General features: G+C 33.7%; 1 protein-coding gene across 2 annotated transcripts in view; it reads right to left on the reverse strand.

Annotated features, from left to right (window-relative positions):
• Positions 1–26,030, reverse strand: part of LOC114330076 (dachshund homolog 2) — a 1,215,300-nt gene that overhangs the window by 615,759 nt on the left and 573,511 nt on the right. For both annotated transcript variants that reach the window (XM_050657910.1, XM_050657909.1), the window contains exons 6-7: positions 20,159–20,362; positions 7,836–8,060 (exon numbers count right to left, since the gene is read on the reverse strand). In XM_050657910.1, the coding sequence (XP_050513867.1) occupies positions 7,836–8,060; positions 20,159–20,362 (429 nt within the window). The remainder of the gene's footprint in view (positions 1–7,835; positions 8,061–20,158; positions 20,363–26,030) is intronic.

Genomic DNA, 26,030 nt, shown 5'->3' on the forward strand with positions numbered 1-26,030 from the left:
ACTAGAATCTGGACAATACTTTTTTTATTTTATCAATATTTTCATTGTTTTGTCAAAAAAATCATTTCTTTTCTAGTGAGAGAACAGGGTTTCGATAATTAACAAATTAAAATTACGCTATACAAACTATAGACACCGCGAAAAGAGTTTAGAAATATTTTTCGACAAATACAATAAAAATATGTACTTTTTAAAAATAATTATAATCACGTGCTTCTTGCCCAAAACAAGCAATTGGACTTGGTAAGTCCTAGGTTTTCATCCAACGCGACCAGAAGTATCGGAAGTCGATATTTGAACTCTTCTTGAAACTTTGTGTCAATTGATGATTTCACTAAGTTCAAATCATTTTTGACAGCTTATCGGTCAATCGAAAGTGTGTATATTTGTGCTTGTCTTGCTAAGGCTTGTCGAATAATATATCGCTTGTACTATTTCAGCGACTTTAAAACAGTACTTCCGGTTGCAACTATGAAACCGGAAGTCCAAAGTCAAATTTCTCACCTACAATGCCAACTTTGGGTTATAAACTCTCATTCGACACTTCATTTGTCATTCTATCTGTTCTAACAACGGAGAAGTTGTGTTTGGGAAAGGAAGACAGACACGTTTAATTCAAGGTCTTTGACATGTTAGTGTTGTAAAATGGATGAAAACAACAATGTTTTTGTCGACTACTGTAAAAATGTCAAAATTCTCTAATAGTTTTACAGGTGAGTTTAGAACAACATTGAATAATTTGTTTGATAGGAGTTTTTAAAAATTTTGAAGAAATCAAACTCCGCATAGAGTCTTATTTGTGGTGCAATCTTCCACAGATCAGTTTTTAGTTTCTAAAAGCATTTAATTGCTGCATTACTCACCATTCAGACCTGATTCAATACCAACTGACTAGATCAACTTTGGGGCAATGATTCCTTGCGTCCAAGAAACGGCTAATAGTAGACCAAAGAAGTTCTAAGAAGAGCGTTGTAAAAAATAATCATTATATTTTTCAGAATCTTTTTACTTTCTTGCGTTAAAGCTTTCGTTATATGATTTAGTGTAATGTATTTGGTCTTGAGTAAACTAGATTACTGTCTTTGATGTACAGTAAAACTGATTTCTTCTAAGAAATAAGATTTCCAGTAGCTTCTCATGCTTATCATTGTTAAAGACCTTAAAATAGTCAATGAAGTAGACATACATATCTTGGTTGACATATATGCATCTCTGTGCCAGTATATTTAGGGCAAACAAGGTTTCTCTAGTTCCTAAACCATTTTATGCGGAATTAGAACCGTGTATGTGATGATTAGCATTCACATTTGCTGTATTATGGTTTGTATAATTCGTAGGAAGACCTTTAATACAAGACCCATTACATCCCTGTTATTAACAGTCAGACGCCTAGTGTTATAGCAATCAAGTTGCTTACAGAAGAATGCCAAGTCAAAGGAGTGCCAATCGTCACCATCTTAAAATTAACTTGTGTCACCAGCTTTTACCAATCATCCTAAGGATGCCAAAAGAATGTTTCTTTAGTCTTCTTCACGTGTGGTCCTTCGAGCCGGATGTAAAAGACATCATTCAATTTTTGCCTAGTGTTCATTTTATATTGAATGTTTAACTGAATGGGAAGTACCATCTTTTATTGAAAGTAAATTTGGAAACAGCTTAACTATTTAGTTCTCATTATATTAAATTAAATTAAAAAATAAAAAATAATTTGATGATTACACAAATGAAAAATATTTAAAGAAAATGAGCAGCGATTTATGTATAAATTATTTTTATTTTTCAAATTATTAAACAAACACAATTTAATCGAAAGTTTTAAATGAAAATTAAAAGAGTAATAAAAATGCTGAATTATCTTCATTGGTAGTAGAATCAAAATAAAGTTTCCATGTTACTTGGCATATATATGTATAAATATTTAAGTTAAATTAACTAGGGTTATTTAAATAAACGTCTACGTCTAACAACACTTGTAAGAATGGCACATCACTAAATAGTACTAAAATCAACATTTGACAGAATACTAAAAAATTCCATCACTGAACCACCGGGTCAGTCCCCCTTTTTGTTCAATTGCGTGCCCACTTCTTTAAAGTACTCTAAGCTGTCAGTTGTCAGTTTACCTACAATTACTTTAACATTCTTTCTTTAGCTACAGTCAGCTATGTATCGTATTTACATCTATAAAAGCTAAACTTAGAAATACTATTACGAATAAAACGATATGTGCACAATATCGGTGCTTGGAGATTTATTTTTACAGGTTATATTATTATAGACCTTGGGCCCACACTTAAAAAAGTTATTACCTCTCTCATGGGACTTTTTTTATTCGGTTATTCATGTCTAGTTGGACAACTTTTTTAATATGGAAAATTTTGGGGAGTTTCTAAACTTTGGTGTGTCCAACAACTGGAGTATCCTTAAAAATTGGTCAGAAAATGTTACCAGTAAATTGTAAATATTTTTATCAAACAATCCTGCAAAAATCAGCTGTGAGGGTATAAATTTTATGACTCGTGCCCCCCATATGGGGGAAATGACTCGTGCCACTATGGAAATATAAATGATGATTTTTTTGCAGGATTGTTTGATAAAAATACTTTAATTTACTTGTAACATTGTCCGACAAATTTTTAAGGGTACTCCACTTGTGGGACACTGCAAAGTTGACGGTTTCATGTATTTTCTCTCCGCCCCCCTTTCGAGAATCTTCCCTATTAGAAAAGTTTTCCGATTCGACATGAATGACTGGATAAACGCAGTCTCATAAGGGAGTTAATAACTTTTTTAAGTGTGGGCTCAAGGCCTATTATCGGAGGCTAGCTAGGTTCATTATATGGAAAGTTTGAGCATTTTTTATGGAGATAAAAAATATGTTATTAGAACAGGAGTTGTTCTAATAATATATTTGGTATAAAATGATGGTATTTATGATTGTTTATTATTAGTTATATGTTAGTAACATATTATTCGTTAGTAATAACCAGTGTATTAAGAATTAAGTCAGTCAATTGATAAACAGGGGTGTGAGAAACAGAATCTTGTGGTTCCATGACAAGGTGACTTTTCAGACAAAACTTTCACTAATAACAAATAACCTTTAGCAAAGACGAGTAAGGATGAAAGGACATTATTTGATCCCAAGAAAGGAAAATGTAAATTGGTAGACCACAATATCGAATATCGGTGGGTTTTAATTACGAAAAAATAGGGATCGCAAAACCTAGGTATCCCAAGTGAAGACAAAGAAATACTTCTTCTTCTTCTTCTTCTTCTACTTTTTCTTTGTAAGTCGTGTCCATTTTCCATCGTATGATATGATTCTTTGTTTTATGCCGCATGTATCATATTTGCTGCTTCCGGTGTTTAAAACCATACCCTTAAATTTCTCAGCCACGATTTTTCTTCCTGCCGTACCCGCTTCTACCTTAAATCGAGCCTTCCACTATAAGTTGTAGTAGACTACTTATCATTACAAAACACATGGCCCAGATATGACGATTTCTTACTTTCAACAATTGCTAAAATTGCATCACCTTACACATTCGACTCAATACCTCTGTATTGGTCACTCTGTCTGTCCAAAATATTCTTGGTATCCTAGGCAAAAACTTGGACTAGGATACCAAAACTTGGATTCGCGCATAATGGTGCCAAAAAAATTGATGTCTTTGAGATGTGATCATCCTGAGACAAACGTTTCTATTTTTAACAACTTAAATGGTTTTAAAAAAGGCTGTCCACAACGTGTCTACAGCGAATTGTACAGTTCCTTGGCCACGTAGTTCACGAAACTGATAATAATTTAGAAAGACTAATTGTTTTCTGAAAACTTTTCGAGAAGAAGACCAAGAGGACGTTCACGTTAACCAACCAGATGGCATGATTAAATTCAGAATTCAACAGGCCACTCATTCCGTGAAACTCTTAGACCAGCTCAAGAAAGGGACCAATGGAGAAAATTGGTTAGTAATATTGGAGGAAATCAGTAATCGCAAAAAAGGTAAGCAAAAGAATATCAGTGAATATCAACATTTTGATACTTAGTAGACAGAAACCAATAGAGGTTTCATAATCTTGCTAAGTACCTAATAGAGTTCAGATACGTATTTGAATAGAACATTAATAAGAGGAAAACAAAGTACCATATCATTTTCTAATTGGCTAAAATGCACGTTGCACGTCTCATATATGGTGTTTATACATATTTTTACGTTTAAAAAAATTGCTCAAACTCTCACAAATAAAGTTGCACCATACCATGGATTCTGTTTTTGTTAATGTACAAAAAGAAGTCAAACAAACGCACCTCTTAGTTGTATGTTACTTTTTCAAAACTAAACGCATACACATAATGATACTTTTTATCTTTTACTGACTTTTCATGACATATTAAGTATAATGTTACTAAGAATTCCTGAGTATGGAATTTTGTAAAAAAAACAAGAAATACTTTAATTGTGATATTTGGTTGCTTGGTAATTTAGAGTTTTAGAGTGAATTAAAAAAATCTTTCGTTTGCTTATTGGATGGATGAAAATTGAATGGGACATAGACAGATGGAAAGAGCTGAAGTAGACCTATGTTCAGCAGTGTACGCGTACAGGTTGATGATAATTATAATGAAGTAACGGTTGCGGAAGATCTAGGATAATATCAAGAGAATATCACTCAACGAAAAACATTTCTTTTAATGAAAGTAAAAAATGTTCACTTCAACATGTTAAACATATATGTTCATTAATTCAAAAAATCACTATACAGGACCATAACTAAAGAATCATTGTATGAGAAATCTAATAGGACAAAATAGTTAGGATCATTAAACAACTAGTAATAAAAATCATAAAGATGCTAATAAGATCATATAGGTTAGATTTGGTACCTAACTACCTGTACTAGGGACATACAAGATACCATAAAAAAATAATATAGTATCTCTACAGTCCATGGAGCGTCACCTAGACCCAGTCTCTCATCCTATCACTCGAAACCAGACTTGAAAGACTCGTAAATTCGTTCGAGTATTGGAAAGTTTCTGGATAGGGTGGGCTCGAACCAACAACGAAATTGACCTTAACCAGATACCTTTCCAGATAGTTTACTAAAAATATGACACGGTTTTTACAGGTGAATAACCATCTCTCCAAAATTACCAAGAGTAAATTATCGAATGAAAAAATGTCGCAAGAAAAATATCATCGAAGAAAAATGAAGAAGCTTCATTATATTTACAAAAGTTATGGTAAAAAATGGTGCGTAGTTTACCGAAGAAAAGTCATTGCTAAAGACTTCGAGTAAAAATGTTTGTCGGTATAATACTTGGAACTGTACAACGGAATCTTTGTTTCCAAAAAATAAATTTTAAATGGCAGTTTATTGAAAATACTGACAGTAAAGTATCAGTAAAAATATAAATATTTTTACTACAAGTCAAATTTACAGTAGGTACTACTTTAATTGTCAATTTTTTACTTTACATCGAGATGCCAGAAGAGTTGTTCTTATATTATTTTCAATGCTCACATGGTTCCAAATTTAGACGTTAAAAATAATGGTTCCATGACATCCCGTAACGCCACAGTTTGTAACGCCACAGATCGTAACCACAAAAATGGTAATGGACAATTCGTAACGGAGTTCGTAACAGCGACACTTTGCAAACAGCGACAGTTCGTAATTATACACATTTGTAACGGTATAATTCAAAATGCCAATATTTAGTTTTTTAGCAAATTTAGTGTCACTGAATTTATACAAAAACTCATTGTTCATACATTTCTATACTAAAAATAATGGTATGTACCTTTTTTAAGACCACTTTTTTTTTTAATATATTGCATACATATTTTTGCATATGTGTTCTTGTTAATATGACAACAAAAGAATCAATTTTTAAAAAAATGTATCTTGAAAATTATCGCTATAAAGTAATAAAACTAATCAAATATATTCAAATGGGAAATAAGCCTTATATATATTAAGAAATAAAATGGCTTATTTCCCATTTCAATATATTTGATTATAAAAATGCCACAAGAAAATAGCTTCAGAACAACATTAATAAAACTAAGTCTGAAATATATAAAAAGAATTGATAATGAAACAATTAAAAATAGATTAATTAATAATGTATATTGATGAGTTTTAAGATAATAGAATTTTTCTGCATCTTTTATTACTGTATTTCTATGAATAAGCTCGGTGTATGAGTCGCTGAACTCTAACCACGATTGATAACCTCCTTTAAATATTGGCATTTAATTTCCGAAAGTTTAATATTTCCCCGATTTTTAGAACAAGTTTTGCGCCCTGAATTACACAAGCTTTCGTTAGAGTTATGCCTAAATTTGCTTAATATAGCTAGGGCCAAGGATGTGTGTTTAAAATAAGAATTTTGAAATGATTCTCTTTGGTCACTTTGTTCATCCTGTTGGTCGGGTTGGATTAATAGGTCAATTTTATCTTGCAAGTCTTCAAAGTTGTTTAATAAAGAGTTTTCTCGTTCCAAACGAGCCTCGATTTCTCATAATAGGTATTTGATTACCTGTAATTCGTTAATTGTTTGCTCAGAGTTTATAATAAACTCTTCGAACAATGATACTTTACTATTAATTATACCACGTTGCTTGATAAAGTTTTTTTTAGTTTAACATTTTGATTATTTAAATGATGTATTTGTATGTCAAAATGCCTATCAAATAAAGAATAACATACTATAATTATTAATAAATTTAAAGATTATCACGATAATATTAGGTAAACAGGAAAGATCTCACCCCATATTCGCCAATAAATGTCCAGTTATTCTCGATCCTCCTGGTATTGAAAAATTTCGTGAAAGTTTAGTAGTACCAAATAATTACTACTTATAATATTTACGGAGTGATTGAAAAGTATGTTCTGAATATTTTCACGGTAAACTGAGTCACATTAGATCCAAATGTTCTCATTTTTTACTTGTTGCATTCCATGTAATCTTCGAAACACGTAGAGGAACGTCGCGTAATTAATTATTGAATCTTGAACCCGGCTCGAAGGACCAGATTTTATGTGCAGGAAACTATGTTAGTGGACTGTAGATGATATTTTTATCTTTACATAGCTGGATTGCTTACTTTATTTTAACTAGGCTACAAGTAAATTATACAAAATTCCTCATTGATAAAAATGTTCTCTGTCATTAATTAATTTTTTATTGCTGTTAGTAATCCAGTAGATCCATTCACCGTCGGCTGTTGTTACTGCTTCGCACTCTAAATGTATGCGCATGTTACTGAACGGGATTGGACACGAATGACATCCCAAACAGTAATTATTATAATAATTAAAACAATTTACATTCCTATAAAAATGTAAGACATGATTTTAAAAATATATATATTCGAAATATGAAATGTATTAAAAATATTTATCCTGATGATGGTTCGTTAAATTGATAAACGTAATTTCAATAATTGTAACAACTGTAATAAAAGTTAGTTTTCACGTTAACAAAAATAAACAGAATAATTCCCTTTTGACGTTACGAATTAAACCGTTACGTATTTTCGCCGTTACCAATTGATGACGTTACAAATTGACTTCGTTACGAATTGTCCGCTACCATTTGTGAGGTTACGAACTGTCGAGTTATGAGATGTCTTGCCACGAAAAATAATATAAAAAAATAACTTTCCGTTCTCCATTAACTTCTCAATATATATCCAAAAATTCAATAAATATTTACAAACTAAAATCACGAAAACTTAGATTTCAACACTTCTGCGTGGCAGCCAAGTACATATAATATTGTGCTAATGATAAAAGATACACCATGTTACTATTTGTACCTTTTTCGTAGTGAATTTGTCGTTCCTGTTGACGTGCGTTGTCTGCTGCGACTTTGAGGAGACCCTGGATGTTCCTTAGGAGGGTTTCCGTCGAGGAAATGCTTGGATCTGTGGTTGGACCATTAGCGGAAGCGACTGCACTGGCTAAAGTTGAGTAGTTCAGAGCTGTTTGCTGATGGTCGCTGCCAGGGGCAGCTGGAAGAGGAAGATCACCCTCATCCATATCTGAAAAATAAAACATGTAGTTATTATTGGATTAATTTAATATTTGTTCTCAGACATCGGTAATTAGCATTTCGGCAATCCTTTTGTCTTTCAAAAGCATATGTCAAAATGTCATCTAATGCCATGTAATCATCAAAAGCATACTGTCAAAATGTTCATGGCATTCGGATTATTATTTACCGAGTTAGAGCGTTTAACCTGACACTACGTTTCTGATTTTTATAAACAATAGATTTACGGCAAATTTCGTGTGTTGATTTATCACTGTTATTTGATGGTAAAAAATGCCGTCCAAACTGAATCATGGCTCAAAAAGTGTTACCAAGACTCTGATCCATCGATTACAATCATTAAACGATGGTTTGATAAATTAAAACGCATTCGTACCGATACCAATAATGCTGAGCACCCCGAAAAGCCAAATGATGCAGTTATTCCCGAATATCCATATAGTCCTGTCGCCAGGGGGGGGGTACAACGGCCTCCTTTATTCAGATGGACTTACCCAAGTTTTTTTCATGTATTTTGACCCGTAGAATACGAATTTTTTGGGTAACAGTTGATCCGGATGTCGATAAGATTGTTATTGACCAAGAACTTGAGGAATTACATAACAGAGGTTTCTCACAAAACAAAACATTTTTTTGTATTTTTTGGGCCATTCTAAGTAAAAAATGTTCTAACAAGTTTTCCCGTAGGATGTTCAGTTTTCGAGATAAACGCGGTTGAACTTTCAAAAAATCGAAAAACTGCAATGTTTAAACCCGAATAACTTTTGATTAAAAAATAAAATAGCAATTCTGCTTAGCGCCTTTGAAAGTTCAAGTCAAATTATATCGGTTTTGATTATTTGCATTGCTAAAAATTTATTGTGTTATTGTTAAACAAAGCTACAAACACCTAGTGCGTGAGTGATGTTTTCTATGATTTCTCATTTAAAAGCTAACGAGTAGGTAGAATAGGTACTAGTGCAATCGAGGCTATTTCTACGTAGCATGCGTTAAAATGCATGTAAAGGCACGGGAAACACTATGTGTTTATAGCTTTGTTAAACAATAAAAAAATAAATTTTTAGCAATGCAAATAATTAAAACCGATATAATTTGACTTAAACTTTCAAATGCGGTAAGCAGACTGGCTATTTTATTTTTTAATCAAAAGTTATTCGGGTTCAAAAATTGCAATTTTTCGATTTTTTGAAAGTTCAACCGCGGTTATCTCAAAAACTAGCCATCCTACGAAAAAAATTGTAGAAACATATTTTGCTTAGAATGACCCAAAAAATACCAAAAAATGTTTTGTTTTGCGAGAGATCGCGGTTATGTAATTCCTCAAGTTCTTGGTCAATAACAATCTTATCGACATTCGGATCAACTGTTACCCAAAAAATTCGTATTATACGGGTCAAAATACATGAAAAAGACTTGGGTAAGTCCATCTGAATAAAGGAGGCCGTTGTACCCCCCCTGGCGACAGGACTAATAGAAGAAATGCTGAAAATTATTATGAAAAACCACAAAGTGAAGCTGAAAGAAATAGCTGAGACTTTAAAGTTATCAACAAGTAGCATTTTGACTTTTTGACTATTATACATGAACATTTTAGTGTGAGAGAACGAATACCAATAACAACGAATTAATGAATCTCGGTGCTATTTGAACATGTTTAGTCGGAATAAGTCGTAGTTTTTTCGTCGATATATCTCAATGGCAGTCATCTGAGTGGACAGCACCCGAAGAAAGACGTCCAAAGCGACCAAAGGCGCAAGAAACCTCCGGACAGGTTCTACGACCTTTGTATTTTGGTACCCGCAAGGGATTATTTCCATTGACTATTTAAAACATGGAAACCGACATGGTTTAAAGAGCGAACTCGCAAAGAAAAGGCCTTATTTGTTAAAGAAAAAATGATTGTTTCAACAAGACAATGCACTGTGTCACAAGTCGATGAAATGGATGGCAAAAATGCACGAATTTTGCTTTGAATTGCTTCCAGAGCCACCGTATAATCCAGATGTGGCCCCCAGTGATTAACACCATTTTTCAGATCTAGATAATCTGCTTCGTAGCAAGAGATATCTCTCTGATAATGGCAAAATCCAAACTGCATTTCTTCAATACATATTTTCGTCGCATTTCTTGCAAATCCTGACATGTATGATTTTATGGTATTATTATTTTTAATTTTTGGTATTGTTCACCGAAGATAATAATTTGCATATTTTTTCCCGATTTTCGTGTTTTTTACTTTGTCTTGTAATTTAGTAGTAATCATGGTAAGTTTTGAGGTATGTATTTAATTCTTCAGTAAATTATTAACACATGATTTGTAATATGATTATGATAATGTAATATGATATGTAATAATATATTGTTTTTATATTTTTCTTAGCTTATGACAGTTTGTAAAAGCTACATTTGCCTTTAATGAAGATTTCTTTGCTCTTTTTTCCTACTAGAAAGATTTTCGTGTTTGTATGGAAGAAAACAGAAGAGATGATTAAAGAGGCACTTGCAGACATCAATGAGAAAAGTATATGGCCCGGTGCAAGAGGAAGACGGCACATGGAGAATCAGGAGAAACGACGAGGTTAATGAACTGAATGAAGTGTATGATATTGTAAGATTTGTGAAAAGTCAAAGATTGTCATGGCTGGGACATGTTCAGTGACAAGAAGATACGAAAACGACAAAGAAGATATTACAGTGGAAGCCGGTAGGAAGGCGAAAAAAAAGAAGCCACAGGACGAGATGGTTGGATGACGTGGAAGACGACCTGAAAACCATGAATATAAGAGAATGGAGGAGAAGGGCACGTAAAGAGAGATCCGAATGGAAGGACATAGCCAGTCAGGCAAAGATCCATTCAGGAATATGATACCAAAAGAAGAAGAAGAAGAAGAAGAAGAAGAAAAAGAAGAAAAAAAAGAAGAAGCAGATATCAATGAAGGTCATTTAACGGAAAACTAGAGAATATTTGCATATATGCAGACGATACAATACTCCTTGCGAACAGCAGAAAAGGACTGCAAGTTTTGGTAAATCGCACTACAAAGAACAAGACTGAAGACAAAAAAATCTACGTTAAAGGAACAGGTTGAGTGACAGTACCCAGATATCATTATTTGGGATGAGAGCTAAATGAACAATGGGAACGCAGACTTGAAATAAAACAACACATTGAGATCGCCAGAAGCGCTTTCAATAAAATGAATATGTACAGTATTATCCAATGGAAAACTGTAATATAACTGAATATAATTTAAAACTAGAGTATTGAGATGTTACGTATGCTCTGTTCTTTTATATGGAGTTGAAGCCTGGAAAATTACGGATGCAACTGAAAAAAGACTTGCCAGCTTTGGGATATGGTGTTACCGATGAATGTGGATCATCTCATAGATAACATGTAACAAACACGGAAACATTAAGAAAGATAAGAAAGACAAAGAAATTACTAACACTTTGAAGGAAAGAAAAATGAGCTACTTTGGCTACTCAAAATATGGTACTTCTAAATGAAAAATATGAGTTCATGCTATTGGTTCTACAAGGAAAAGTGGAAGGAAAAAAAGTATCGGAGAAACGAAGAACGTCCTGGTTGAAAATTTTAAAGCAGTGGAGTCGAAAACAACAATAGAACTCTTCAGAACCGCTGCAAACAAAGTAAAATGGGACATGACGATCGCCAAGTCCTTAAAATATGAGGCACATGCAGATGAAGATTGAAGCGAACATTACTGACATCTTTGCATAAGATGCAAATTAGTAATTAACAACGAACTAATTGAACAATTCTCGAGATTCCAATATCTGGGAGTCGCAATATGTAGTCATGGAGATGTTAAAGAGAGCGTCCGAAAGCAAGCAAATAAAGCCAATTACGTGTCAGGATGTCTGAGGGATGTCATCTGGAGAAACAAAGATATGAGGCTGGAACGGAAAGTACGCATATACAAATCATGTGTAAGACCGATCATGACGTACGCGATAGAAACAAGATGTGACACAGCAGAAACCAAGAGGATACTGAGAACATCAGAAATGAGAACGCTGAGGTCAATAACGGGGAAAACACTGAGAGACAGAATACCGAACGACAGAATAAGAGATCTCTGTAACATACAAAGACATAGTACGGTGGGGAAGACAGAGAAGACAATAGTGGAATCAGCATGTGACGAGAATAAACAGCGAGAGAATAGCCCGTATAGCCAGGGATTCGAAGCCAATAGGCAAGAGATCAATAGGAAGACCCTTTAAAAGGTGGCAAGATAGCTGGCAGTCAACATCACAGCTACGAATAAAAGCTCATAATCGGTTAAGAACAGGCCAAGAGGCCTAATATAAGAAGAAGAAGAAGAAGAAGAAGAAGAATAAGAAAAAGAAGAACAATGATGTTTTTAAATAAACTTGTAAGATTTTTTAATCCTAACTTTTCAATTATTGTACCCGTACCATCACTCTAACAATGAACCTATACGCAATTATCTTAATAGGAAAATTCTTGTTTTCTGCCATCTTTTTCAGCAATTCATATCCGTCGCTTCAAAACAAAATCATTGATTTCAACTTTGAACGGATTGATTAGAAAATCTCTTTTAATTTGTAGGAGACTAATGTTCTGTGGGGTCAGATACACTTCACGGATCATTAATAATTCTTGCTCTGACACTTTGAGAAAAACATCTTTGGTTTTAATTTATCGCTGCGTACTTAAATGCCCTCCCTTTTTGATAGAAAAGAAATGATTTCGATATATATTGAAATGATGATTGCCATATCATTAGGATTTCATTAGTCATAGTGAGGTAATTATTTAGTTATTCACTATATTGTAGAGAGTATTACTCAAGGGCATATAAAAACAATCATTTTACAAACAATTGCTCAACGTTGTAGTGTTGTTGTAACTTTATAAGCTCATATTTTTGTTTATACATTAATATGGACATTTAATGAGAATGAAACCTAGTAGACTAACAAGGAAAATTCACGAAACAAGGAATATTACAAAAAAGAAAAAAGGCAGACCGAGGAAAAATGGATACAGCAAATAGTAGATGGGGGAAAAATTAAACAGAAAACGCTTGAAGAAATGAAACTAATAGCACAAGACAGAAAAGAATGGAAGAGATTAGTGAATATGTAGCTAAACTAAACCCAAATCCAACACCTGAAAGGGTATAAGGAAGGGGAGAAAGCAAGAAAGAATATTTGTTTAGTTTTCAGAAAACACTTTTTACACACACCTCTAATGCACGTATATCTGCTTCGGCAGAATGCTTTTCTCACGTGATGTATTTTACTATGTATCTGCATTTTGGGTATATCTGGATTCTTCTTGGGAACCCTCAGTACCTCTGAGTCCCTCTTCATTCTTCTGAAGACCTTCTAATTTATGACCCGGATAGTCCACGGGATCATCAGTATTCTCTGATAAAGACACATCTCATATGTTTTTAATCTTCTTCACAAACCTTCATTCAAAGTCTTTATCACAGTATTCTTACTTTTATACCAGGAGAGAGGTTGTGGCTCTTGGTTGTGGATAGGGTCCAAGAAGGCCCCTATCCGTTTGAAGGCCGATCTAGATTTTTCGATGCGCGCTCTGATCTCTTAGTACTTATACTAAATTTACAATCAAGATGCAGTAGAAATAAACAAACCAAGACACGTTAAATGCTACTAGGGGCACTCCTAAATCATAATTTACAATGTATAATCTTTGTAAATCATGATTTGGGATTTAAAATGTATATATTTCTGTTCTGTTTCTGTTTCTGTTTGTATATTTCTACTGCATCTTGATTGTAAATTTAGTATAGTTCATCCTATTGTGGTGCCGAGGTAGTTGTTGTGTGTCACTCTTTCTACTGGGGTTTGACTGATGTAGAGTTGACCGTTCGTTATATTTTTCTTGCTAATTATCATAAGCTTTGTTTTCTTTACGTTTATATTGAGTCACTATTGTTAACTGTAATACGTGATTTAGATCAGAAGTAATTGTAGGTCTTATAGGTTTTACGCAAATACTGTTTTACGTGTCATCTGCATATCTGATGTTTAGCCGGTTCAACTTTGAGATTTACCAACTATGCGTTTGAATCCAGTAAAGGTTTCTAATTATTTTTAGATCTTGGTTGTTAATCGCTGTTTTGTAGTATAGAGGGCTGTACTTGATCAAATACTTTCTCGTAATCAACTAGACATACGTATCCGTGGAAAATTGACGTCTCTGGAATAAAATCTGTACTGAGAACAAAGTCTCTTTCGTACCAACAGCGTTTATGAAGCCAAACTGGTTGGGAGAAAGTGGACTTTCTTACAGTTTGTAAGTTCTCTTATGGATTTTCTTTAGAAACAATTTTAGAAACATGAGATAACTCATGAGGCTTAGCGTACGTTATTCTTCGCATTTTTTGGATCCTGAATTTTTGAAAGTGCAATAAACTCAGACTTCAAGTCACAGACTTTAACGTCCACGCTTCCATTCCGTACAAGAGAAAGAAAAGAAAGAAAGAAATAAAAAAGAAAAAGAGAAAATCATGAAAATCATTGAAATATTTGCTATAACATTTTTAGTTCTACGAACAGTTTGACTAGAAACCCAAGTACATTTATGAGGTTCGTTTTTCTTCTTCTTCTTATCTATACTGCGTTGGTGAATTATCGGTCAGATGTCTGTCTTTTGTGGCATGCAAAAGTTCGCCAGTATTAGTTATGCCTGTCCAGTTCTTTATATTTCGCAGCCACGACATTTTTTTACGACCTACTCCTCTCTTGCCCTCAATCTCTTCTTGGATGATTAGTTGAGGGATTGCGTATTTTTCCCCTCTCAGGATATGGCGCAGGTTTCCAATTTTTCGTGCTTCGTGCTTTGATCCGTTTTTCTCTTTATAATTAACTTAGATACAATTTAAACATGAAGTTATACATAAAACACAAATAGCATTTTGGTCACGTGTGTCTCATACTATTATTACAACAGCTTAAATGATTCCGAATATTTCTTTATACAAATAAAAAGCTATAACTATTTCTAAAAGGCTGACACTCGTTGGTTTATATTCATAAAAGTAGTAATTAATCAAGAATGGTACAAACGTAGAGACCATTATCTCTACCCGGGGGAGCCAATATACATAAATGTACGGCCTTAGCAATCTCAAAATCAAAGTAAGTCATCATAAGAGCATGTCAGCAAGCCATCTATCTCTTTGGTGTGGCCTTTGAGCCACATTAACATTCCCTTATTCATTTTTCCCATGAGTTAAACAAACAAATTAACCTCGCGTATATCTTGTTGTTTTCATCGTTAACGTGGACATCTTTGCACGCAGTTATCTAATGAACGTTGAGTTACGCTAGGAGCATATTTACTGGTAATGAATGCAAAACTAATTTCTGCTAAACAAGTCTAATAAATATGAAGTAAAATAAAATATGAAATAAAATGAATTTACAATTAAAAAATAGGTAAAATTTACTAAGACCAATAAGAATGATAATATTTTAAAAACTTTCTTTAAATGTTCTAATATTAAATTCGTAAGTCACTCTTTCCAAGACTTCTCCATTTATTAGTTTAAATTCATCAATATTCTTTCAGATCATGATAACCCAAAAGACAAAAATGTAATGGACCAAAGTCCAAAGCACGAGCAGGCGATTCTATGAATCTTCTACGTCCAATCGATCCATTTGGAAAAGTCATATTCAAAAAAATTTCCAACCTGTTGATAATAGTGGAGAAGCGCTCCATCTTGTTCAAATAAAAACAATTGTCTTCTCTTCCTTAGTTGGCTTATCGGATCCGGATATTGGGAATCATCAAGACAATGCCACAGATATGGTTAGAGTCTACATTTATTCCACTCACAAAAAAACCTAATATATCATCATATAAAGATTTTAGAGTAATTAGTCTCATGAGCCACTCTCTCAAGCTACTTCTTAAGATAATTCTTAATAGAATCAAGCAGAGATGTGAAGAGACAATGGAAAACAAACAATTCGGTTTCAGAGAAGGATTGAGAACAAGGGAAGCTTTGTTCTCAATGTTAACATTACTTCAACGATCATGGCAAGTACAGAAACCAATTTACGTCTGCTTTATAGATTTTGAGAAGGCGTTTGATAGAGTTCAACATGATAGGTTGTTTGAATATCTAGAAATGATTGGAATAGATGATAAAGATCTGAGACTTTTACAACATCTATATTGGAATCAAGAAGCTTCTATTCTGGTAGACGGCAAAGAAACACACAATTTGCATTCAAAGAGGTGTCAGACAGGGTTGTGTGTTATCCCCAACTTTGTTTAACGTATACTCAGAAATAATTTTTAATGAAGCCTTGGAAGGACAATGTGGAGTTCGAATCGGGGGGGAGGGGAAATTATTAACAACATCAGATATGCAGACGACACCGCGATCATGGCTGAAAATATCGAAGATCTTCAATTCCTTATATATATCGAGTCATTAGAGAATGCTCCAATAACGGACTTAACATAAATGCAACAAAGACAAAGTTACTTGTGGTTAGTAAACAAGACGTCGGCCCTATGTAACTAATTGTCAGTGATGAACCAATAACAAAAGTTAACCATTTTAAATACCTAGGATGTTGGGTAAACGAGACACTAAATCCGGATGAAGAAATTAAAACTCGTATAGAAATTGCAAGAGGAGCATTTATGAAACTTAGATCTATTCTGAGCCACTCTCAGCTGAACTTACAACTAATAATCAAGTCAAGTTCCTAAAATGTTATGTGTGTCCTGTATTACTATTATGGATATGAAACCTGGATCATGAAGGTTAACATCATGAACAAATTTGAAGCCTTTGAGATGTGGTCGTATCGTAGAATGCTCAGAATATCTTGGGTTCAACGCATTTCAAACAGAGAAGTCTTAAACAGTATAGGTCAAGGCGAAGGTGATTTAACCAAGATGATAAAAAAAGAAAACTTGAATGTCTGGGGCATATAATGAGAGGTAGCAGATACAGGATGCTGCAGTTAATACTCAATGGAAAGATCGACGGAAAAAGAGGAATTGATCGGAAGAAATATTCATGGCTCCGAAACCTTCGTCAATGGACTGGCTTATCAGCAGATCAATTGTTACATGCCGCCCAAGATCGAGAACGATATCGGCAAATGGTTATGGAAGCTACCAACGCCTAAAAATTTGGGCACGGTACTTAAAGAAGAAGAAGACAATCGTATCATTGACCGCTCTTCGAAACAGTCCAGCGGAGGTAATTTCAAACCATTATTGTCGGGGTTTTTTTGTCACGAGATATACCGGCATCCCAGTCTCTTTTCTTAAAATACTTGGTGTTGCCTGGTGAGTTGAATATTTCGCATTACGCGATCAAAATAGTATCACGACCAAGCTTACGTTGTTTCACTGAGTAGACCACTTATTTTTCATTTCTCATGCGCTCTAGGACCTCAACGTTGATGACATGGACCACATATCTTCAATATCTTCTTGTAGATCTACATCTCGAAGGCTTGGATCTTCTTTTAGCTTTCGTCAGTGTCTAGGCTTCCACTCTGAATAGTAGCACCAGCAGAACATAGCGTCTTACCATTCACATCTTAGTCTCTAAACAAGTCACTGCAGCCCAGTAAGGCTCTCATCTTGGAAAATGTACACCAGGCAATTACGATTCTGGACCTGACTTCTTGAGCATGATCCCATTGTGAATTAAGGGTGGTTCGGAGACAGCTGAATCTATCGACTCAGTGACCTCTTCATTTGTTGCCATTAACGCTCCTGGATCTACGGGGCTAATAACCATAAAGTTGGAGTTAATAATGTTGAGGTCTAGGCTGTACTTTATACCTTATGCTCGCAGTTCTCATACGGTCCAGTACGGTCTGTAGATCCAAACACCGATCAGTATTAACTAACAAGAATCCGAAGAAATTACTGAGAAGTGCTGTCGCCAATTATTCACCGAATTTTAAAGAATTATTGAAAGAAGTAAAATAAAAATGTGTAATTTTTAATATTTAAAACGAGTAATACGATTATTTTGTACTTTTATTTGTATGTTTTTAATGGATATAATTCCGCTAAAAAACCTTTAAAGTATTTCTTGAATACTTTTTTAATACGTAATTAATTGAACTTCCTGAAAAATTTCAAATTTTGAAAAATGACTCGATTGGCTTTAAAAAAACTATCAAGGAGCTTTGCCACGCCTGACATAAATAGACAAATCACCCAGCTATAAAAGTTATGTCCAATGATTGTAAAACAATTTCCTAAAAATATGTATTGCATTTCTACAGATCTTCATTTTACAAATACCTATATCTCTTGTAACTGTAAACAATTTATAAACCTTTTCTAGTCTTGTGCATAACACAACACCAAATACTTTATTCTTATTTCGATCATTGGAATTTCGCAGAAACAGTAAACCCTTTTTCGTCAATCTTAAAGCAAATACTTCGGAGCGGAGTCTTATTATCAAAGGGCAATTCGATATATTATATAACGGAGGTAATTTAACTCGTGCTTCGACAAAACCGTAACAGGATATCCCATTTTGCGATAAAAGTCTATTAAAATGCAGAGTAGGAAGGAACAAAGAAACGGTCCATTTGAATTACTTCTTTTTGGATGTTAAATTCTCAAAATGTCTCATTTAATATTTTTTGTTTAAAAATAGAAGTTTATCCGAGGCTCCAAAGGACACAGTACAATTGATTATCTTCAATCAACACACACACTCAGAAAATGCACGGAATATAAAATTCCACTCCAGTTGGTATTTGTTGACTTAAAAAAAGCTTTCGATTCCATAGAACAATGGGCAATCTTTTATGCATTAGATAACGTCAGGACAGACTCCCAATATACAAGCTCTTAAAAACATTTACAGGAAAGCAACATTTAAAGATAAAATAACTAAAATCGTAGAAACTAATGCAATAAAAATTAGTAGAGGAGTCACACAAGAAGACAGATATCGTCTTGGTTACACTTGCTTTGGAGGATAATAAAAAAATTTAATTGAGGCCAAAAAGGTATTAACATTCATCTCCACACTTGCGATTTGCAAAGGATATTGTTGTAATTAGCACTTGTGCATATGAGTTACAATAAATGTTAACAGACCTAAAGAAAGCATCGGAGAGAATAGAACTAAGAATGAGTACTGAGAAAACGAATGTTAGCTGAAGAAGTAGATATCATTCTTGACGATAGGAAGATTGAATATGTAGAAGAATATGTGTACTTGGGATATAAAATAAAACAAATCAAATAAAATCAAACTGCAGAAATAACTAGAAGAATAAGAATGGCTTGATTATAAAAGACTTTATTATAAAAGATCCAAAAATTCCAGTTAATTTAAAGCGAAAATTTTTTGACACATGTATCCTTCCTGTCATGATGTATGGATTGAAGACCATGACACTTAGGTACTAATCAATCTCTCAATAGATTTAGAACAACTCAAAAGCTATTGAGAGACTTATGATAAATGTAAGCTTAAGGGATCATATGAGAAAAGAAGAAATCTTAAGAAAACACAAAAAGAGGTTTTCGAAGCTATCACAAAATTTAAATTAAAATATGCAGGACATATAGCAAGAGAAATCGAAGAAAAGTAGACAGATACATATCGAACAGATTGAAAGCATGAGAAAGAAAGACACTTCGCAGAATGTTCGGTGAAAAAGTAGTAGACTAAAAATAGAAAGGACGAAATAATGTAGAAGCGGAAGTTAGCTAACTTTCCAAAAAGAAAAGTAGTGAAAAAACGTAGGCTAAAATGGTTAGCTTATCTAGAAAGAATGCAAGGTAATATATCGTCAAGAATATTGGTTGGAGAGTAACTGAGGGCAACAAAAGAGAGGAAGGCTACGAAAGAAATAGATAGATGTAGTGATGGAAGATGTCAGAGAAATGGGAATTAGAGATTGGAAGGTGACAGCTAAGAAGAGAAAATGATGGAAATTATCCATCCAGCAATGAGCCTAAAAAGGCCTGTTAACGCTATACATACACATATATCTAGAATAGTTATATTTATTTATTTATATATTGTTTAGAATAAAATTTACCTTGATCTTTATCATCATCATCATCGGGCTCGGATATATTTTCATCGTCTTCATCTTCAACAGCGGATCTGGGCGATCGCGGCGAAGGAGGAACATCAGGACCATCTGCCTCGCTCCCGGAATGGTCATTGTCTCCCAGCGAACCAGCACTACCACCACCGCTTTTTGACAGGTTCAGAACTGGACTGTGTTCTGTTGGTGATACTGAAAATGGAAAATTTTAATATTAAATACTTTAAGAAGCTAGAAAAACATACGTATAAGTATAATAATATTCAGTTAAATAAACATAAATAGGGTAAAATCAGTCAAAATATATCGTAATTTTGACTCTAACTGTGGCTAGTAAATTTTGGTAATAAAGTAATGCTTTGCATTTGGCTTAATATGTTTTTTATGCTTTACATATAATATATTCTTTACAATCGACTTGGTTTGCAATAAACTGGCATCGGATCGGCCTATGGAGGAGCGATACGGCAAGGGATAAGGGCTTGCGGCTTGGTGATACTCCTCCATAGATCCCTACCGAAGGACGTTGATGCCTAAGAACGGTGTAAATATATATTCTTTACATTCGGAGAAAGGAATTCTTTATATTCTTTATATTCAAGAGACAGAAGATCTATTCAGGACAAAAATAGTAGAAACAATGTGTTGAAACATGAAAGGAAGTACTAATACAATTTGGAGTAAGATGGCTAGGGGCATTAGAGATACTGCTATAATACTTAGAAAAAGTTAAGGAAGGAAGTTTAAGAATAAAGAGATCTGATGTTGGTCAAACAAAGATCAAGAAAAAATAAAAAAAAGAAAATTATATAAACAGTGGCAATATAACAGGTCGGACACAAATCTTCAAAACAAAACTGTTAAAAAGGAAGAAAAAGTAGCAATAGCAAAAGCAGAAGCGTATACAAATCTATCCACGGAAGGAGAAACACAGATATATAAAATAGCCAAACGTAGACAAAGAGGGATGGAAAAAGTACTTTGACAGTTTATTAAATGAACAATTTATTAAATGACATAAAACCAGTTGAGTTAACGGAAGCAATAATAGCAATGGTTAAAAAAATAACAATCGAGAAAGTGGTTCAAGCATTTCAAAAAATAGAGAACGAAAAAGCAGTTGGAACAGATGATACTCCTACGGAAGTTTGGAGAGCATTAGGAAAGACAGAAATAATAAAAAATGAGTCCTCGGGGAATATGTAAATATTGTGAGAGACATGTATGAGGAAGTAACAACTAGTGTTAGAGTAGGTGTGGTGGAGATTGATATATTTCATATGAAAGTAGGATTGCACCAAGACTGAGTATGCTGATGATGTAGTGTTAGTACGCAATAGTGAAGGCGACATAGAACAAAAGTGGAACAGTTGAGCCGTCCTCTTTTGATGTTGTTCTGAAGCTATTTCCTTGTGGCATTTTTATAATGAAGTATTTTCAATGGGAAATAAGCCACAATTTTACCAAAAAAAATAAAATTCATTTTTTTGGTAAAATTGTGGCTTATTTCCCATTAAAAATACTTCATCCTCTTTTGAAAAAGGTTTAACACTTAGTACGCAAAACCAAAGCATTTGAAATGGTTGTTAAAATATGGAGTTACAACTAAATTGATATCTTTGGATGGTAAAATGATTGTGAAAAGTACTAGTTTTAAGTACCTACCTAGGATCGGTATTACAAAGTAATGGGAAAATAGATAAATATGCATACAGTAAAATTAGAGTTGGATGGATGAAGTTAAAGGAAGTGAGTGGTATGTTGTGTGACAGAAAAATTCCAATTAAGCTGAATAGAAATTCTATATAACTGCTATAACACCATTTATAATGTGCAGAAGTTAATTTTGGGCAGTTAAAGGTAGGAAAAAAGTAGAACAACGAATGGATTACGAAGAATAACTGATCTGCCGGTTCCTGAAAAAAAAAGGAGCGGAGTACCAAAGGGAGACTGGTAAGAGGGACGCTTAGGCAGAACATATCGGTAAAGAGAACTGATATTGGTATGACCAACCAAGATAGAAACTTATGAAGAAGTATAATTAGGAGAGCTGCACATAGTATAATATAAGCACATATAATAATGGATAACTGTAAATAAGCTCAGAAACATATAATATGTCTATACCAGAATAGCTAAAGGTAGAAATAACTTCATAGAACTACGTTGAATTTTCTGTGATTTACATTTTGACTTGCAACCAACATTAAAGCTAACAACATATTATATGGGTCGACCTTTCTTTAAGTGATAGAGACGTGGACTCTACTAAACCATCTAAAAGCTTTTACGATGAGGATCTTCTTCTTGTGCTGCCTTCTCCTTTAGTGAAGGTTAGCGACTACACTATCAAATCTGTCTCTGTCATATATGCGGCTCTAAATAAATATGTTGAATCAAGGCCGGTGCAGTCTCTGATATTTCTAAGCGATGAAATCTGGCATCTACTGGGACCTCGTTTTCCTTCAATCTTACTGTCAATCAATTTTATTAGTCATTGATAAGTTTATCATTTGGAGTTAGACATTTAGTAAACAGACGGTAAAGAAGAATAAGTATAAACCATTTTGGGATCTATTTTTTAGGGTGGCTGTGAATAAAATTAAGATAGTTATGAGATGATGGTACATGAAGAAAAAGAAGATATATTTTTGGAGATTTTAAACATAATAACTAACAACGATAAGGATACTTATTAGTGATGTAACGAATGTCGTTTTTTGAACATTCGCGAATACGAATGCGAATGCGAATATCTAATAACGACATTCGCGAATGCGGATGCGAATGCGAATGTTCAGTTTTTTTTTAAATTTGTTTCTATTTTTGAAATGTTTTCTAAATTTATAATGAGAAGTTAATTGATATTTAGTGTAAATCAATCTGAATCTTAAGCTTTATTACATTATACCAAATACTAAGCCACGTCAAGGCTGATAATCTGATTATACGAGGTTTAAGTTATTTAATAAAAAAAGATGAGAAAGAGAATAGATTTTGATTTTATTAATCTAACATTATTTTCAAATTATTTTTTCTCTGATATTCATATTCGAAAAACATTCGCACAAATTTTGCGAATGCGAACGCGAATGCGAATATGCAAAAAGATGCGGATATTCGCGAATGCGAATGCGAATACGAATATTCGTTACATCACTAATACTTATGTAATTGAAATAAAAAAAAATAATTGAAATTTAAAGAGAATATTCCACATTGTAATTATATTCCTCCTAAAATTAACTCGCAAACACGTCTGTCAGGTCGCCGTCGCCGTCGCCGGTCGGTGTCCTAAAGAGGCGGCTAGGAGCATGTGCCAACGACATAAAAAGTTAACTATCACATTCGTGGATTTAATTAATGGTTATAAAAGTAGAATTCGACTCGCTGGACCCGGCTACACAAACCAATCTAGTCGGCAATAAATTACCAAGAGGGTCACAATTAAATACGCATATGCAGAAATTGAAACGAATAACCCGGACTTATAGTCAATGTTGTGAAGCCGCCTCCGTAAAATTTCTTTGCGGATTCCTGTTCAAATATGTCCCCCCTTAACAAATATGAAGGGTGTTCATGTAAATCAGAAATTATTTAAACATTTTTTTTAAAAAGATTCAAACAAGCAACTATTCTACCTGTTTTGCTCCCAGAATTTCTTCTCCTATTTTTTTTTAAGTTTTCTGTCGTTTTAAACAAAAAAGATCTGTTGTTATCTTTGTCAAAAGTTGATAGTTTTTGAGTTAAAAGCGATTTAAAATCTGATAATGCGAAAATATGAGGTTTCTTCCAACTCGATACAAAACCGTTCTTGAATCGTTACGCGCATGCGCAATAAGGAATAATTATGTGCAGTAACACATTTTTTGTTACTACGCATACTCGTAACAGTTCAAGAACGGTTTTGTATCGAGTTGGAACAAACCTATACATTTTCGAGGCTTGAAAACTTACATACCTAATATAAATTATTATTAGGTTCCATTACATTTCGGAACACGATAGTTCGTAACCCGATAAATGGTAACGGTTAATAATTCGTAACGGAGCGGCAACAGTTCGTAACGGCGACAGTTCGTGACTATACAAATTCGTAACGTCAATATTAATTTTCCTTAGCAAATTTAGTATTACTGAATTTGATAAAAAATGCATTTTGCATACATTCCTATATTAAAAGTAATGGTATACTGAATTCGCTCTATCGAGATTCACTTTGACACTGACGTTAGTAATTTCTTTTTTGAGAGGTTCAGTTGTCAGAAGTGACTGGAAATTACTACACAACCAACGCACCTACTCATAGCCAATATTATTAACAGTAAACAGACATAAAAATAACATAAACCTTACGCCAATCCATAATTATTTATTTATTGCATTATAATGTATTGATAACAAATGACAACATTATTTATTGTACAAAATAAAAATATTTTGTAGAAATAAACTCCACAAAATTTTATGAGATTAGTGGACACTCCCACTATTTCTAATAATTCTTCTTTTTTTAATGAAAGATTAAGTTGATTTTAGCAGTTAATAGTGTGAGGTAGGAATTTTTGTGCTGTATGTATGTTTCCTATTCCGAATGTGACAAAGTGAATCTCGGTAGAGCGAATTCAGTATACCTACTTTTTTAAGCCCACTTCTTTTTAGACATACTTATTTCCCAGTTTTTAATATTAATAAAAGATGGAGAGAACAAGAAACTCTCGAAAGAAAGCAAGGTTCTGGAATACCAAAAATATCTACCGCTTATAAAGATCGTGCTTATAAAGATCGTACGCTTTAGGAGAGATTAGAAGAGAATCCTTTTGAATATGCGACAAACTGCAAGAATTATGTCACAGTTTCCGGGAAAAAAGACAACAACTTGGCGCAGAATTAAAGCATCGCGTCTTAGGTGCCGAACTGCGGCAAAAAACAGGCTCTTACACCACATAACAACAAAAGCAATCAAGACGTATATTTGCTTTAAACCATCAGCTACAAAACCAAGATTTTTTGGGACAGCGACTATCATTTATATATTCTTTATAAAATGCAGGAATTCAAAATAATATCAAAATTTAGATCTTAATAATTATTACAATTTATGAAAATTAACATAATAATATGTAATCAGTTGTTTGTTGTTTGTTTGTTTATTTTATTATTTGTCTGATAAATTTCAGACGAATCAAATATACTGCTCAAAATGATCAAATCTTACTAATGCCTGGTTGCGCCAACAGATCTTAGGATTAAGACGTGCATTAAGCTCCGTTTACGGAACATACGCGTTGCACCATTGAGTCTCAGATCAATTTTCAGCTTGCCACAATGGATTGACATGTGGATTGTATCTTAAACTTATCAGTTAAGGCGTGCTAAGATAGAAGAGCCCTATCTATAAGCTGAGCTGGGCTAAGCTGGAGCTTAAGATTTGTTGGGCAACCAGGCATTAGAGTCGTATCAGTTTTTTTAGGAACCAGCTGTATCCCTACTAGAAAGGTTTCTCTATCCAGTAATTTTTCTGCCAAAGTGAGACTATTATACCAGTTGTCCGTACATAGTGTTCTGCATTTGAGGAAAAACCCTTCGTGGGACCATGAGTATCAATAAAGGTACTCAGGTTAAAAATCTTATGGAATACTTAAAAAGATGTTAATTAAGAACCCAAAAAGTTCTTACAAAAGCCAACATTAAAATTATAAAAAAAATCGTCGTTTCCTCATGGGGCAACATGCTTTAGAAGAGCTGCAGCATAACTGGCAAGTTAACAGTGTACCACATTTGGTACTCATGGCAGTCCACCTCTTAAACATTTTTTTTAAATATCACCCGGCACATTTCTGACATGTTTAAAGGAGAC

Source organism: Diabrotica virgifera, chromosome 8 (assembly GCF_917563875.1).
Source record: "Diabrotica virgifera virgifera chromosome 8, PGI_DIABVI_V3a".
Classification (NCBI taxonomy): domain Eukaryota; kingdom Metazoa; phylum Arthropoda; class Insecta; order Coleoptera; family Chrysomelidae; genus Diabrotica; species Diabrotica virgifera.